This window comes from Ambystoma mexicanum, chromosome 2p (assembly GCF_040938575.1).
Source record: "Ambystoma mexicanum isolate Mex_15411 chromosome 2p, UKY_AmexF1_1, whole genome shotgun sequence".
NCBI classification, from domain to species: Eukaryota; Metazoa; Chordata; class Amphibia; order Caudata; family Ambystomatidae; genus Ambystoma; species Ambystoma mexicanum.
In genome coordinates this window covers 1,399,974,223-1,399,991,342 of record NC_090923.1, presented here as the reverse complement: position 1 = coordinate 1,399,991,342, position 17,120 = coordinate 1,399,974,223, and the positions used below count along the sequence as shown (strand labels likewise).

At 47.5% G+C, this 17,120-nt stretch overlaps 1 protein-coding gene across 3 annotated transcripts in view; it reads right to left on the bottom strand.

The window, feature by feature from the left end:
• DHX30 (DExH-box helicase 30) overlaps window positions 1-17,120 on the bottom strand; it is a 1,582,523-nt gene that overhangs the window by 1,185,435 nt on the left and 379,968 nt on the right. For all 3 annotated transcript variants that reach the window (XM_069645844.1, XM_069645845.1, XM_069645846.1), the window contains one exon: window positions 5,061-5,210. In XM_069645844.1, coding sequence (XP_069501945.1) covers window positions 5,061-5,210 — 150 coding nt within the window. The remainder of the gene's footprint in view (window positions 1-5,060; window positions 5,211-17,120) is intronic.

The following is a 17,120-nucleotide window of genomic DNA, read 5'->3' as shown; positions in this document are numbered from 1 at the left end:
ATCGTGTGTAGTGATGAGATCTGTGATGTCTGCTGCATGGGTGATAGGTGAGCGAAGCTGGCGAGCATCAACTTCCGTGTTGCGGACAGTGAGTGGGTGCCGATGGGCTTGAGGCTGATGTGGGTGAGGTTGCTGCATTGCAAAGTCCATCCCTTAGAGGAGGAGCAATGTCGTCGGCGTTGTCTGTTGATTGTGGGGACGAAGGGAAAAAATAGATGTCGGCGAGTGCTTACCTGTTGTCCAAGCAGGGTTTCAGGCCCTGGGTCCTGCAAGCTCGAACAATAATTGCCCTTTTCTACATCCTCCCTTCACTTCGGGCGCCTGGGTGAGAGACGCCCTTGATCTAAGAATTAAGAGCAGAAAGGAAGAGACAGGGCTCAGAAGGTGGGTGGGGATACATCACGTGTCCTAGATTCACTTGCACCTAATGTCCCTTTATGTGTATCCCACATCCTGTACCCATGATTATACTCTTGTAACACTGCACCATACCTGTAAATATGCCTGCACCCTTGTATCATATTTGTATATATTGTGCCTTTGTACTTTTGCTATATCTTTCTACTTCCTACTTCTCCTTCCATTGTCCTCTGTCTTGGTGGCTCTGAAGGGATTTACTGTCTAAACTTTTCACCAGCCGTGTGGGCAGGAGCATACACCAGCGACGTAGTCTCATCGGCTGCAGTAGCGGCTTGGTTACAGCCAACACTCGGGTAAGTCAGCTGGGCCCTGTGGGACTATCCACATACCTGGATATATATCGTATCTTTATCTCACTTTAAAAGAGCAGTTCGATTCCGAGCACTGCATAGTGCTTCCAAATTTAAGCGGATCAGCGCTCATGCCCATACCAACGTTTGAAATTGGAAAGAAGCTTTTATTTAATATATGCCCTGTTCCATTTCAGGCCAAGAAAAGGAACTACTGCAATCTACAAAAGGGCTGCATCCTTCGTATCTGTGTAATTCACACCATTCAAAACATTGCCCTTGTCTAATTGGCCTTCCTTCCTACTAATAGCCAACAGAATTGGCCGGTAGGCGGTAGCCGGCCCTCTCGTCGAAAGTCCCGTATCAAAGGCCCTTTCCGTGACGGTAGTGACTGCCTGGCTCCCCCGCAGATTGCCCAGGCAAACCCGCATATCCAACCACCTGCAGTAAGGCTTGGTGATTACTATTCCTTCTTCACCCACTGATTGGGTTATTCCACATCTTGTCTCGCAGCTTATACTGTCTCAGACCTAAATATCGACCTCCAACAAGCACGCCTGCCTTCAGCTTGCCTGTTTGATTGGTTGCAAGGACATCTCTGCCTCCTCTAATGGTCGATACCACCATGAAAATGGCACGCATAAATGCACCTTGGCACACCTATCCCATTTGTGCCACTGCCCATCCCGCCATAGCAAACCGGCACCTCCAGCATCGATATGCAGTAGGCACCTTCTAACCCACTACCTTATGCCAACCGATCCCATCTCGATACTCAAGTACTCGAATGAACGAACCATTCTGTGGACCCATGTGTAAAATTGGACATACTCCTTAATATATTCCCTTACACCACCCGAAAATTACCCGATGGACACATACGCTGATATATTGGAACCGTTGATCCTCTAAATCAGGCACCATACCAGAGCCACATTTTGTTCAATGTGCTCGTTTGCTTGGCTTCATGGTCAACTAAATGTGCCCTGCTCACGCTAGAGCCGATCACTGCATAATGTATTTGTGCCTTATTGTCAATATGGTCAATTAATGTGCCCTGTGCACCTTGATCCCGCACTCTGCGTACTGTAATTATATCGAATTGTCCCTATGGTCACTTGTTCACGATGGTGCCGCACACTGGGTATTGTATTCATGCTTATGGTCAACTAAATGTGCCTTACTCACCCTGATACTGCTCACTGCATACTGTATCCTTGATTGCTCTGCCCCATGGTCAACTTATTGTACCTTGTTTGCCCTATAGACAACTATAAGTGCCTACTCACCCCGATACTGTAAACTGTATTCTCGATTATGCTGCCCCATGGGCAACTAAACGTGCCATGCATGCCCCATGATCAACCTATTGTGCCTTGCTTGCCCTATGATCAACTAACGCTCATTACTCACCCTGATACTGCAAATTGCAAACTGTATTCGTGACTGCACTGCCCCATGGTCAACTAAATGCGTCTTTGTTGCCCTATGGTCAACTAATATGCCTAGCTTGCCCTATGGTCAACCAAATGCGCCTACTCATCCTGATCAATTAAATGTGCCTTGATCACCCTTGAACTGCACACTGGAAATTGTACCCTAGACTACTCGCACACCAGTTGCCAACTATGTCGAGAAGCATCATGAACAACCTGATCAGCGCATTATCCACCTCCAGCTCAATCACAATGGGCCTCTATGTTAACTCCAATATCAAAACAAACCACAACCCTAAGCATGGCAACTAACCTATCAGAATTTCACACCATCCTTCCCACCCGTTCCTTGATACCTATACTCATGGCCATCCTCCAAGACACATTCATTCCCAACGACTGGTATCTGAAAGACATCCAACTCAAAAGTTCTTGAATCACCAGAGCACCACATTCAAGCCCACGCCTAACACCCTTAGCCTTCCATACCCACTCCCCCATGCATAAGTGGGCCTATTCTGGAAAAGTCGCAGCCTGACAACCACAAACCTGAATTCCATCACTAACTTGGAGAAAAGCACACCTCAATTCTCGAACACCCCACCCTACAAGCAGGAGAGCCCACATAACACATTCTACAGCCACATGCCGAAACACAAAGTTAACCACCTTGGAAGCCATGCCCTCCACACACAACCAACCAAACACTACTCATCAAGCCCTCAATACCAACACTACATGTGCAACTGACACCACCATATCAGCCACACCCCCTCACACGCCAACAACTCCAATCAGCAGTCTAACATCCCATGCTGATAACCCAGAAGCCCATATACTCAAGGGCTCCCTCATCAACGCAAGATCACTCCTAGCTCATGCGCTAGACATTGCAGACCTCCTCACGACTAACAACTTTGACTTCCTAGCCACCAGCGAAACATGGCTCCATGCAGCAGTAGGCCCTTCACTCTCCCTTGCCATCCCTTGCAACTAAACTATCTACAGATCAGATAGACAGGGTGCCAAAGATGGAGGGGTGACAATAACTGCCAAAAACCACCTCCTCATAAGAGAAATCCCCAACCAATCTTTTCACTCAGGGGAATTACTCTCCATTAAATTGTCCCCTTTCCCATACCAGTACTGTGTTGATCCACCTCATACACAGATCCCCCAGAGCAGTCCTCATTCGAAGAAGATGTGGCCCAACTTTTATCAGTAAACACCAAGCCATCCTCACAAATTATTCTGCTGGGTGACCTTAACCTGGGCCTCTACGATCCTAATGACAACAACGCCACAACTATCACCAACACTATCAGAGCACTGGGCTTCACCCACCGCATCACTCGCCCTACCCACATCAAAGGTCGAACACTCAACTGGCTGGCAGACCATAATTACCAGATTGAGATCATCTCCAACACCCCATGTCCGTGGTCCGATCACCACATCATCTCATTCACCATACCCATAATCAAGACCCCAGACACACCACCTTCTCAAACCCCAGATGTCCCGTCAAGAAACTCCTGCAACATAACACCAGAGAAATCACTACCACTCATGCTTCACATCACCGACTAGCAGAAGAACACTAGCAACACCCTATCCACAATGGTGGATCTTTATAATCAAACGCTCTGTGCGGCCATCGAAAAAAGTAGCACCTTTAAGCATGTGCAAAGCCAAACCACAAGCGCACCTTAACGCCTGGTATACCCAACCTCATAACTCATCGTAGCTCCAAGAGAACAGCATAGAGTAATTGGAAAAAAGCTCCCACAGAACTGAACAAAGACATCTTCACCAGTACTTCTAAAAATTACAAAAAGGCTATCCTACTAACCAAGAGCGCCACTTATAACGACATTATCACCAAAGCCAACTCTGGCACTAAGGAATTATTTACTATTCTACGCGAGCTCGAGTCACCAGTGCCTCCCCCAAGAATCATGTCACAAAGATATTGCTTGGCGCACAGGCATTCAAAAAGTTCTTCTTGACAAAGTTGCCTCGCTACAAATCAAAATCGTACTAAAAAAGCTGAACCTCACGAATAGCCAACCCATACAGATCCCCATTTACACAGTACAAAATTTGAATCTTTACTTCGACCTTAATCCAGTCTCTGCAACTGAAGTATTGAACATTATCACAAGCATCTAACCCTCCAAATGCCAAGGCGACATATGCCCAGCCTAATTCAAAGAATACGCATCTGTAGTCACTCCCTTTATCACAACATGAATAAACGTCTCATTCTAATACCGTCCCCTCCAACTTGAAAGACGACTGGGTTCTCCCTCTACCAGTGGTCGAAGTGGGCGGGAGCGGTCGGGAGCGGTGCTCCTCTACTTCTTTTAATTCAGTTTTACCGTTCCTATACTTTTGTTTTAAAAATAAACCGTTCCGGAACGGTTTCGTTTTAAAATTAAAGTGTAGGAAGAAGTTGAAACTTCCACTTTCAGTGCACTGCACAGGACTTTTTCTTAAAGAGCAGGCACTTTTGTTTTGGGGCTTTCATTGTGCATGGGAGGGGGCGCGGTGCTGGGGTCTGTGGGGAGCGTGTACCTGCCAGTAGGGAACATAGTTCCACTACTTCTTTTCGTACACTTCAACCACTGCCCTCTACTAAAGAAACCCACCCTAGACCCCCCCAACATCCCCCATATCACCCCATAACAACGGTTCCATTTCTCCTCAAAATACTTGATCGAGCAGCCTACCTGAAAATACAAAAACACCTTGAAACTTACAACCTCCTAGGTCTCCGCCAATCAGGCTTCTGGCCCGGACATGGTACCGAAATAGCCGTACCCACCAAAATGCAGCAGGGTTGCCCATCAATAACACAGCCACTACTTGAGCAGTACTTGACAGTATGTGCCATCTTCAGTGATGTTCTCACCTTAAGTTTCTGGCAGGCTAGGGCGGCTGCCTTCTTCTCTGCCTCGGATTTTCTGCGGCTTGTCCCGACAAATGTCATTGGATATGGCCACTGCAGATTCAGAGTGCAGACTTTCGTTTTGCTGCCCTCACACTGATATCGCAGGTTGTCCTGGGAGGTCATGAGAAGAAGACAAATATGTCACTAGGAATCATGCATATCAGAGCAGTATCACCAATAGTGCCTGGTCAACCCCCCGGATCATACCTCACATTTCTGTATGAACATTTCCAAACCAAAGGGTTAGTACTAGTGGCCCTTAAATGAATTTGGCAATGAAACTTGTTGGGTGCTCACCCATCATGTACAACTTGGTAAGAGTACTTGTACTACTAGGATTTCATGCTCGCATACTTGTTTAAAAAATATACCTTGCCAGTTTTCATCTGTCTGCCACACACAACGTTACAGATAAAGGTATTTTGCTTGTAAAACAATGTTGCCATTAGCATGTTTAATAACATCCATTACATTCAATACTGTGTACACAATTGTCCTATGTCGCACTGTCCACCTTGCCGAAAAGAAGAAACATGCAAATTAAATAAAATACACCAGTTTAGCGCTCACAGAAGCAAGAGATTTGTTTCTATCAATCTGAGTAAGAGATCAAAGAGGAAGGACATATTCACAGTCAAAATGGTGTGCATTCCCTGCAACAGATTGTAATATGTTTTTCAAAAGTAAGTTAAGTGTACTAGCAAACAGACTGTCTTTAAAACTACACAATGTTCATTCCCACCCTTCATTTCCAATATGTACTGTAGTCCAAATAGGAATGTTACACTTGTCATAGTGATCAAAACCTAAAATAAGCACAACCCTCTTTCAGAAAATAAATCATTCCAATACTGATAGTGTTGTACACTTTAGAAATACCCTTATGAGAAACTGGTAGGAGACAAATGGCACCAATGAGTGTTCCCAGCAGCTTTTCTTAACATCGAATAGTATTTTGGAACAAAGAATGGCCACTGAGCCTGAAGTCCGACATGTGCCACTTAATCACTAATATTTTGAAATATATATATATATGATACATTACTCACCGTAATCGTTTTTCTGATGCTTGTATCTGCTTGGATTCACATGCTGTGCATAGGCCGACATCTAGTGGAAGCTGCAGAGTATTACAGTTTGTTTTTCGAAACTCGAAAATGGGCGTCGACACAGGGCGTGCCAGTAATACTATCCCTAGTGTGACGTCCACTGTACCCAAGATCCCTCACGCGTCTAGGATCCTCAGATTGTATTTTTTCTAACATGAGGTAGCATGAGGAGTAGCGTGAGTACAGATAATCCAAGCAGATAGATAGAAAGGTAAGACTACAAGCAATCATGCGCCTTCTCTCAGAGGGGAGGAAGGGTGGGTCGCATGTGAATCTAAGCAGATACAAGCATCAGAAATACGATTACGGTGAGTAATGTATCCCTTCTGAGGCTTGTGGAATCTGCTTAGATCACATGCTGTGCATAGATTAGCGAGCAGTACCTGAAGAAGGAGGTGGGATGTGAGAAGGGTCATGAGCAAATAAGTGTCTTAGAACCGCTTGTCCCACTTGCGTATCTGCCTTGGAATGGGTGTCAATGCAGTAATGCTGAGTAAAAGTGTGAATAGAGCTCCAAGTAGCTGCTTTGCAAATGGTGTCAAGGGGTACATTTGCAATGAAAGCCAGAGTGGCCCCAATGCCTCTAGTAGAGTGGGCTCTTGGCGTGAAAGGCAGAGTTCGTTCAGAGAGTGAGTAACACAGCTGGATACAGTTAATAATCCACTTCGAGATGGCACCTTTAGAGACGCGATCCCCCTCTCTGCCTGTAGCTACTGAGACAAACAGTTGATCTGTTTTTCTTAGCGGTCTGGTTTTTTTTACATAGTAGAGGACCGCCCTACGCACATCTAGGGTGTGTAGTTTCACCTCAGCCGAGCTTTGAGGGTCCTGGAAGAAAGCCGGAAGCTCGATGGACTGGTTTACATGGAATTTTGATATAAACTTAGGTGAGAACCTAGGGTGTATGCGTAAAACCAGTTTGTCTTTATGGACAGTAAAGAAAGGATCTTGCACTGACAGAGCCTGAATTTCACTGACCCTTCTTATAGAAGTAATAGCTACTAAGAAGGCCGTTTTATAAGTCAGGTGTTTGAGACTGCTTTTATGCATGGGCTCGAAAGGGGGTCCCATGAGCTTGGCTAGCACCACATTAAGGTCCCACCCTGGTGGTGGGTTTGAAATAGGAGTGTGAAGTCTCTTTACTCCTTCCATGAAGGCTTTGCCTACTGGTACTTTCCACCACGAGACCTTGCTATGGGAAGTGGTGTATGCCGACAGGGCTGCCAGGTGTACTTTCAGTGAGTTAAAAACCAATTCTGCATCTAGTAGGTGGAGCATGTATGTAACAATAGTGGAAGGAGTGCAATCAACAGGGTTGATTTGTCTACTCTGGCACCAGATAACGAACCTCTTCCACTTGTCAAAGTAACAGTGCCTTGTGTTTGGTTTCCTAGATTCCTTTGGAATGTCCATACACCTCTGTGGCAAATTGAGATGTCCAAACTCTATGACCTCAGGAGCCATGCTGCCAGGTTCATTGAGTTGGGTTGCTGGTGCACTGTTTGACCTTGGTGCTGGGACAGTAGGTTGTACCAGGCTGGAAGTTTGATGGGCTCGAACACCGCCATCCCGCGTGGGTGTGGGAACCACGGTTGTCTTGCCCACATGGGAGCAACTAGGACGAGCGTCATCGACTCTCTGTTCATCTTGTTCACCACTTTCCTGGTGAGAGGAGTTGGTGGAAAAGCGTACGCAAACATCCCTGACCAGTTCATCCACAGGGCGTTCCCCTGGGAGCCTGGTTGGGGGAACCTGGATGCAAATCCTGGGCATTGTCTGTTTTCGCTTGTGGCGAATAAGTCTATAGTGGGGAAACCCCACTGAGAGAAGATATCTTCTACGACCTCTCTGTGTAGAACCCATTCGTGTTCCTCTGGGAGGGAGTCTCTGCTCAGAGCATCCGCGAGGGAATTGAGCTCCCCTGGAACATGTTGTGATGACAGGAAGATGTTCCGTCTGAGTGCCCATATCCAGATTTTCTGGGCAAGCTTGGACAGATTTGGCGAACGAGTCCCTCCTTGCTTGTTCAGGTAGAACATGGCTGTTGTGCTGTCTGTCCGGATTTGCACTGACAGGTTTAGTAGGTGGGGCTCGAACGCTTGAAGCGCTCTGAATACTGCCAGAAGCTCTAGCAGGTTGATGAGCTGTGTGGTGGAGATGGTGAGCTCCCCACCCCGTCTGTGCGCTGGGAACATGGAAATATGAAAATAAGCATCTTTCATATCCAAGGTTGCCATGTAATCCCCCTTTTTTAGGAGGGGATTACCTCTTGTAGGGTAGTCATACGAAACTTTTGGGGCTTGACATACTTGTTGGCAGGCCGTAAGTCCAATACTGGGCGCATTGTCAAATCTTTCTTTGGCACAAGGAAGTAAGTAGAATAAATACCCTTGTTTACCTGGTGTCCCGGGACGAGTTCTATCGCGTCCTTTTCTAGCAGAATGGCGATCTCCTCGAGGAGAATCTTCTGATGTTCTAAAGAGTGTACTCTTTGTCGTGGAGGATGGTTCCGGGGACGCTGCAGTAGTTCTATACAGTACCCTGTGGATACTGTTGACAGCACCCATCTGTCTGATGTGATCCCTTCCCAAGCCTGGGTGAAGTTGGAAATGCGTCCCCCTACTGGGGTTGCGTGAGGAGGGACCCTGAACTGAGCGTCACTGCTTTGGTGGAGGCGTGCCGCCTCCCTTGCTGGGGATGCCTCTGCCTTTACCACGACCTCTCCTATTACCCCTGCCGTAACCCTGGGTAGACTGTTGGCTGTTGTTCCACTGTGTACCCTGCCCCTGGGAATAGTTAGATCCTCTCTGGGAATTTTGGCCGCGTCGGCGACGAAAATTACTATTCGCTCTCTGGTTTGGGGGTTTATTGGTTAACTGGCCAAGGGACTTGAGTGTCTCGTATTCGTCCTTGGCATTCTTCAGTGCGTCTTCGACCGCCTTACCAAACAACAGATCGGCTTCCACCGGTTTGTCCAACAATGATGCCTGGGTTTCTGCCTTAAAACCAGACTGCCGTAACCACGCATTTCTCTTGATAACAGTGCCTTCTGCTGTCAATCTGCCTGCGTTGTCCGCGGCGTCAAAAGTTGCTTTCAAAATGCAACCAGACACGGCTCTACCCTCAGCGGAGATCCGAGCTAACTGGCCCTTTAAAGGTTCAGGAGTAGATTATGAGTGCCGCAACTTCTTCCCACTGATGGCAGTTGTAGCTGGCCAACAGGGTGGTGGAGTTTGCAATCCTTGCTTGATAGGCGGACGTTGAGGCTACTTTCCTGCCGAAACCATATAGTTTTTTGCTCTCCTTGTCGGGAGGAGCTTCAGACGATGACAAGGGTGTTCCAGCCCTCTTACGAGTGTTAGTGACAACTAGGAAGCCTGGCTTCAGATGTCCTCTTATATAGAGAGGGTCAGACTGGGCTGTCCTGAAAAGTTTTTCAACCCTGGGATTGACTGCTCTGGTGAGGTTCGGGTTCACCAGGGACGGGTCTATTCTTCGCTGAATGGACTTCAGGATAGGGATGGTCTGGGCAACAGGCCTCCTTTCTCCCACTAACTCCTCTGCGAAGTCCCTCTCCTCCTGGACACCGTGGGTGTCAATATGGAAATGTTCTGCTGCACGTGCGAGAACCTCGTTTAGGAGGGGTTGGTTATCGACAGGGGAGTCGGTAACCGGGGCTTCGTTTTCTACTGGGGAATCTACTCTGTAGGTTTCAGGGTCTTCCTCTTCCTCTTCTTGGTCCTCATCATCCCCATAGTAGCCCGTCCCGGTTTGCTCTTCTACCATGCCAAATTCTTGGTCCTCACCAAAGGAAGCCTCTCCTTGATACAGTGAGTATGGTCTTGAGTATGGTTGTACCTCGAAGGGGTCTGTAGACCTCATTGTTGTTTCAAACCGGGGCTTCTTACTCGGGGGGATAGGATCATTAGAGCCTGAGGGTGTCGCCCCTTGTGGATCATACGAAAGGAAATGTTCTGGATTTTTATCGTAAAAATCAGCCAAAGAAGACATCCTTGACATGACCGTATCTATGTCTTCACTCGACCATTTTTTGGAACTGGGAATGACTCTCTCAGCAAGTCTCGGGGATTTATCTTGAGTAGATTTGCTGGTTTTAGACATATCAGCAGACCTGGTTTTGTCTGTCTGTTTAGGGGGAGTGGTGTGTTTCACAGTTGTGGAAGAGTGCAAAGGCTGCTTCTTCTGCTGTTTTCCCCCCTCCCCGTGAGTGGAAAAATGTTTTCCCTGTCCTTTTGTGGCTCCGGAGGTTTTCGACGCCTGGCGTCGAGGATCAGGGGTAGGGTCCCTGTCCTTCGAGCGTGGGGCCTCGCTGATTTTGATTGCGGGCTCCGACTCCTGGAGCGCGGCCTGGGGGTGGAAGTCATCTTCGTCTTCCGACGATCGAACTTCTGTTAGCCTAGGGAGCAAGGCACTCTTGGCAAGAGCGGATGATTGCCTGGAGTCATGCATCGATCTCGATCGAGAACGCCCAGAGGACACCGAATCGGACCGTTCTGTTTGTGCCTCTTTCCGAGAACTCGACGTCGTCGAGTCTCGGTTGGACTTCGTGTGTTTAGTGTGTGTGGTGTGTGAAGCGCTTGTGTCCCCGGGGGTCTTCCCCATAGCCGCCCTGCCGGACGACCTTCCGAGGTCGGGGACTTGTGCTCGGCTGTCTTTCGTCGCTGTAATGCCCTCGCCGTCCGAAAGTACGGCGTCGCTGCCGTCGCTGAAGGCGCCCTCCTCTGCCATGGCCGCCTGCCTGGCGTGGTGGGCCCAACGCTTCGTCGAACGGTCCTTAAGTATCTTAGGTTTAAACCTACTACACGCTCTGCAGTTCGCTTCGGGGCGGTCCCTCGGCAAGCAGAGATTGCACGTGGCGTGCCTGTCGACCCAAGGGTAATTGCGATTGCACTTGGGGCAGAATTGAAAAGGGGTACCCTCCATACGCACCTTGAGGCAGCGGGCTGTTAAGTGTAGGAAATGTATAAGGTGTACCTATATACCAAGAGTGTAGAGTATGTACAACCCCCCACTCTCCCTACTTGCAGGGCCGAGGCCAGAGGCCTTCCAAGGCCTGGGCCGAGGCCTTCGGAGGCCCAAATCCGTCATGCAGCAGCCGACGGTCGATTTCTTCTCCAGCCGGCGTCGAGTGTCGAAGTTCGACGTTGGGATGGGGAAAGATGTAAATAAATTAATATTTAAGCAAAAGTAGCAAAAGTATGGCTAAGGCCAGGGGACTCCGCAAAATGCTTCTGACCAGTATGGCGGAAAAAAACAATCTGAGGATCCTAGACGCGTGAGGGATCTTGGGTACAGTGGACGTCACACTAGGGATAGTATTACTGGCACGCCCTGTGTCGACGCCCATTTTCGAGTTTCGAAAAACAAACTGTAATACTCCGCAGCTTCCACTAGATGTCGGCCTATGCACAGCATGTGATCTAAGCAGATTCCACAAGCCTCAGAAATATATATATATATATATATATACATATACACACACAACACTCCATAATTAATTTCTACAAAGGTGAAAAATATAATTGTTTATGTCTCATTAGGTAGGTAACATTAGAAGATGGTGACAGTTAAATATATTTAAATCAAAACAGTCTACAACTAATGATTCTGGCTGATTCACACTACGTTCGTGTTCCCATTAATTAGCATAGATAGTTTAAAGTGGCACATCATTCTTCAATTTAGGCAGAACCTTTTGGAATTACATTGTGGTCCTGGTGAAGGTGTTTGATTCACACTACACCGAAACATTGATACATCGACCAAGAAACTATAAAATCTAGGGATTACTTCTAATTTTACCTAGCTAAAAAGGCCTAAACAATGATGACGCATTAGGTTTCCAAAAAGGAATTGGATATCATTACTGCACTGTCTCCCAATTGTTGGCTTTTGTTTTGTTCTCTCGTAATTGTCTGCATGTTTCAAGATGTACTATATATGCTTTTTCTGGAATTTGCTTTCACCTTTGTGTAAAAAACCTTTTTTAAATGAATGTTTGCACATGTATATAATTAAATTTGAAATATTGATGATTGTCAGACTTAACTTTATAGATAAATTAAGAGGATTAATTAACATGGATCAACCTCAAAATATTTTCCAATCATTTTTCCCCAAAACATTTTTGAACTTTTAATTTCTAATAGGAACATTCTTTGTTATATCAATTATTCTTGGGTTTCTTACTGATGTACGGGATCCCCATATTGGTATATGACATGCATTACTCACCGTAATAGCATTTCTGATGATTGTATCTGCTTAGATTCACATGCTGTGCATATGGTCCGACATCCAGTCGTAACCGCGCAGTATTGCATCTTTTCTTTCGGGGACAAATGGAACTTCGGCATAGGCGTGTCTGTAACACTATCCCTATCGTGACGTGTAGTGTACCCAAAATCGCCGAGGTCCCTCCGATTGTATTTTTTCTGCCATGAGGGAGCCCAAGGATATAGTGAGTGAGTATGTGAAAGAGAGAAAGTAGTAAGACGTCTATGGTCCTTCCACTCCGAGCGGGGAGGTAGGGAGGGCGCATGTGAATCTAAGCAGATGCAATCATCAGAAATGCTATTACGGTGAGTAATGCATATCTTCTGATGCTTGTTAATCTGCTTAGAATCACATGCTGTGCATAGACTAGCAAGCAGTACCCGGTGTTGGAGGTCGGTTGTGAGAAGGAAAAGTAGAGAAAAGATGTCTTATTACTGCTTGTCCCACCTGAGAATCAGACCTAGAATGAGTGTCTAGGCAATAGTGTTTTGTAAAGGTGTGTACAGAACTCCAGGTTGCCGATTTGCAAATGGACTCAAGAGGAACATTTGCAATGAATGCTATGGATGCCCCAGTGCCTCGAGTAGAATGTGCTCTAGGCTTGAAGGGCAGTTCTCTCTTAGCAAGAGTGTAACATAGTGTGATGCATTTGACAATCCACCTTGAGATAACTATCACGTGTGCTCTCCACACCCTCCAAGTCCAGTTCTATTCCCTCCTCCTCACCTGAACCTTGAGGTGTGTCTTCCTCTTCCTTTCATTGGCTCCTTTTTTTTTGTAGAGATAAGGCCTGCTCCAGGAGGTAGCCACCGTGGTTGCTGATAGTCCAATTCGCACCACTGGGTGCTCTCTCGGGACAAGCCCTCAGAAGGGGAAAAACCCGGAAGGCTAAAATAAAACCCTTATAGGAATCCTGATCTTGGTAGTGGATCCTGTTGCGCTGTGGTCTGCCGCGAACTGAAGACTGGGCTAGTTGTAGTGCAGGCGGTAGATTGCAGGGAACCCCAAGCTGAACTGGTAGCAGATCTGGCAGCAGGTAGTATGAGAACAGGCTGAAAGAGGACAGGACTCCACAGGAAAAATGGTAGCGCAGGGGAGCCTGGAAGGAAGACCAGAGGGAAAAGACAGGACAATGAAGGACAGGGGAAAAATGCAGGAAGGAAAAGGGAATAGGAAGGAAATACTAGGAACGGGGCACGGGGGAGCAAGGCACAAGGAAAAGGCACAGGAGGGGCTGGATAAAGGAGAAGCACCTCGGGATGCACAGAGCATGGGGCAGAGTGGAGGAGCGCACAAAGGTGGACACTCTGGACAGCGTAACACCAGGGCAGGAAAATCCACGGTTGTAACGCGACGGCCGCCAGCTACAACAGGAAGTTAAATCCTCCGGCGGCCGCACGTCGCAAACGCTAGACCGATAACGAGCGCTGGGCCCCCGAATGTAATGGAACGCTCAACGGCGTCCAAGCTGCCAGCGATTCCAGAAGCGTTGGGGAGTCCAGCGCGTGGCAATAGCTGATTTAGAGACAGGATCCCCTTCTCTACCAGCTGCCACTGAAACTAAGAATTGTTTTGTCTTCCTAAGTGGTTTAGTTCTTACCAAATAAAACATGACTGCCCTGCACACGTCTAGCGTGTGAAGGCTTCTTTCGGCCATAGTAGTAGGGTTCTGGAAGAAAGTAGGTAGTTCGACAGATTGGTTCACATGGAACTTAGAGATGAATTTAGGTGAAAACCTGGGATGTGTGCAGAGAACTACCTTATCTTTGTGGACTGTAACAAAGGGGTCTAGAACCGAAAGAGCCTGTAGTTCACTAACCCTTCTGATAGAAGTGATCGCCACTAGGAAGGCTGTTTTGTAAGTCAGGTCTTTCACACTTGCTTTATGCATAGGCTCAAAGGGGGCTCCCATGAGCCTGGTCAAAACCACATTCAGATCCCATCCCGGGACTGGATGAGAAATGGGAGGATAAATCCTCTTAACCCCTTCCATAAAGGCTTTAATCACCAGTATTTTCCACTTTGATACTTTTAGTTGTGATGTGGTGTAGGCTGACAGAGCAGCCATATGAACCTTTAGGGAATTGAAGACTAACCCAGTGTCCAACAGATGGGTTAGATACAGCACAATGTGTGAGGGTGAACAATCGATGGGATTGACGCCCTTGGAGTTGCACTAGATGACAAAATGTTTCCATTTGCTGGCATAGCAATAATGTGTATTAGGCTTTCTCACTTCTCCGAGTATGTCCATGCACCTCTGAGGGAGCTGTAGATGTTCAAACTCTATGACCACAGGAGCCAGGCTGCTAAGTTCAGAGTTTGTGGGCATGGGTGTAGGGTTTCCCCTCTGTCCTGAGACAACATGTTGTATGGACAGGGCAGTTTGACTGGTGGTGAGAGGGACATTTCCATCAGGTGAGCGAACCAGGGTTGGCGCCCCACATGGGGGCCACCAGTATCATGGTAACTGGTGCATCTTGTGCACTATCTTGTTGCGAAGGGGAGTCGGGGGGGGAAAAGCATAGACAAATGACAATGATCCAGAGACAGTTCCCCTTGGATCGGTTCTGGGGGTACCTGGAGGCTTAGTCTTGCCATTGAGCGTTCTGAGTAGCGAACAGGTCCATCTCGGGAAACCCCATTCTGTGAAGACGTTGGACACAATGTCTTCGTGCAGCCGCCACTCGTATTCTTCGGGCAGAGGGAAATCTCTGCTGAGTACGTCTGCCTGACGATTGAGTTCCCCGGAACATGTTGGGACAACAAAAACATCTTGTGTTTGAGAGCACATATCCAAATGTTTTGGGACAGCTTGGATAGCCCTGGAGAGCGAGTGCCCCCCGTTTGTTCAGGTAATACATCGCTGTAGTGGTGTCCGTTAGAATCAGCACTGTCTTCCCTTGCAGTTGCACCTGGATAAAAAAAAAAGTTAAATAATCACTCTGACTAACATAACACCTTCTTGACGCCTACCCTTCTGCTTACTGATTCGCTTACTATGTGCTAGTCCACTTGGACTCCTCTTTCTTGATGTATCGCGCTCACTTTAATTCTTTGCTACTTGATCATGTAATTTACACTGTATATACTGATGTTCTATTGTATATTTCTTCCTGCATTTCATGTACCCCTGTACCCTGTAACTAAGCTGAACATATCCTTATCTTCTGCGCCCTGATGCCCCTGGGTCTGGTGCGCATTATAAATAAACTAAACCTGATAGGCTTTCAAAGCCTTGAACACTGCTAACAGCTCCAGAATGTTTATATGATTGAACGCTACTTGAGGAGACCAAACTGTGCGCTGTCTGTTGAAGCAGATGAGCTCCCCACCCCGTGAGAGATGCGTCTGTCTTGAGAGTGGCTTCCACTGCAGGGGTGGTGAAGGTCTTCCCCTTCAAGAGGTTTTCTCTTGACCACCACTGCAGAGAGAGAATGAGTGCTGGCGAGACAACTACCAGATCTTCCCATTGTCCCCTGGCCTGACACCACTGGCTGTTGAGCCACTCTTGCATGGGACGCATGTGCAGCCGCGCGTGGGTTAACAAGTATATGCATGACGCCATCATTCCTAGCAAGCACATGGCCTTGCGCACCGTCACCTCCCAACTGGCTACATATTGAGGGATCTGAAAAAGCATGTTCTGAACCCTCTTGTTGGAGGGGAAGACGAGACTGTCTACCGTCCGAATTAGAGCTCCCAGAAATTGTTTTATTTGGCTGGGGACTAAACTGGATTTCTTTTAGTTGATTGAGAAACCCAGGATCAAGAGGAAATCTACTGTTTTTTGGGTGTTCGAAAAACAAGCGAACAAGTCCTCTGAGCCAGTCGTCAAGTCAAGGGTAAATTGGGACTGATAGTCTGCAGAGGTGTGCTGCTGCCACTGCAAGAACCTTGGTAAACAACCTTGGCGCTGAGGCGATGCCGAAGGGGAGTACTTTGAATTGATAATGCTTGTCTTGGATCATGAACCTTAGATATTTCCTGTGCGCTAGCAACATTGAAATATGAAAGTATGCATCTTTCATGTCCAATGTTGCCATGAAATCTCCTCGTTTCCGCAAGGGGATCACCTCCTGCAGTGTTACCATGCAAAACTTCTGGGGTTATATAAACTTGTTCGCTGGGCGCAGGTCTAGAACAGGGCGCATGGTGAGATCCTTTTTGGGTACAAGGAAGTACACTGAATAAATACCCTTGTTTACCTGAAGAATATGGACGGCTTCTATGGTGTCCTTTCCCAGCAGTGCTTTCACCTCTTGGATCAGGATCTCTAGATGGTCAGGTGAAAGGTGCCGTGAGCGCGGCGGTCTGAACTGTGGAGGTCGGGCGAATTCCACGCAGTACCCGTGGGCGACCGTCTTTAAGACCCACTGGTCTGAAGTTATCCCCTCCCATGCCATGAGGAAAGATGTTAATCGCCCCCCGACCGGGGTGACATGGGAGGGGACCTGGACTTGGTGGTCATTTCTGACCAGAGGCCCTGGCTCCTCTGGGATTGGGGCCTCTGCCTCTACCTTTGCCTCATTTCTGACCCCTCGAAAGATAGTAAGTGGGGCTTCCAAATGTTGGTCCTGTGTTGAAGCTACCCGTGCCGTAGTTGTTTTGACCA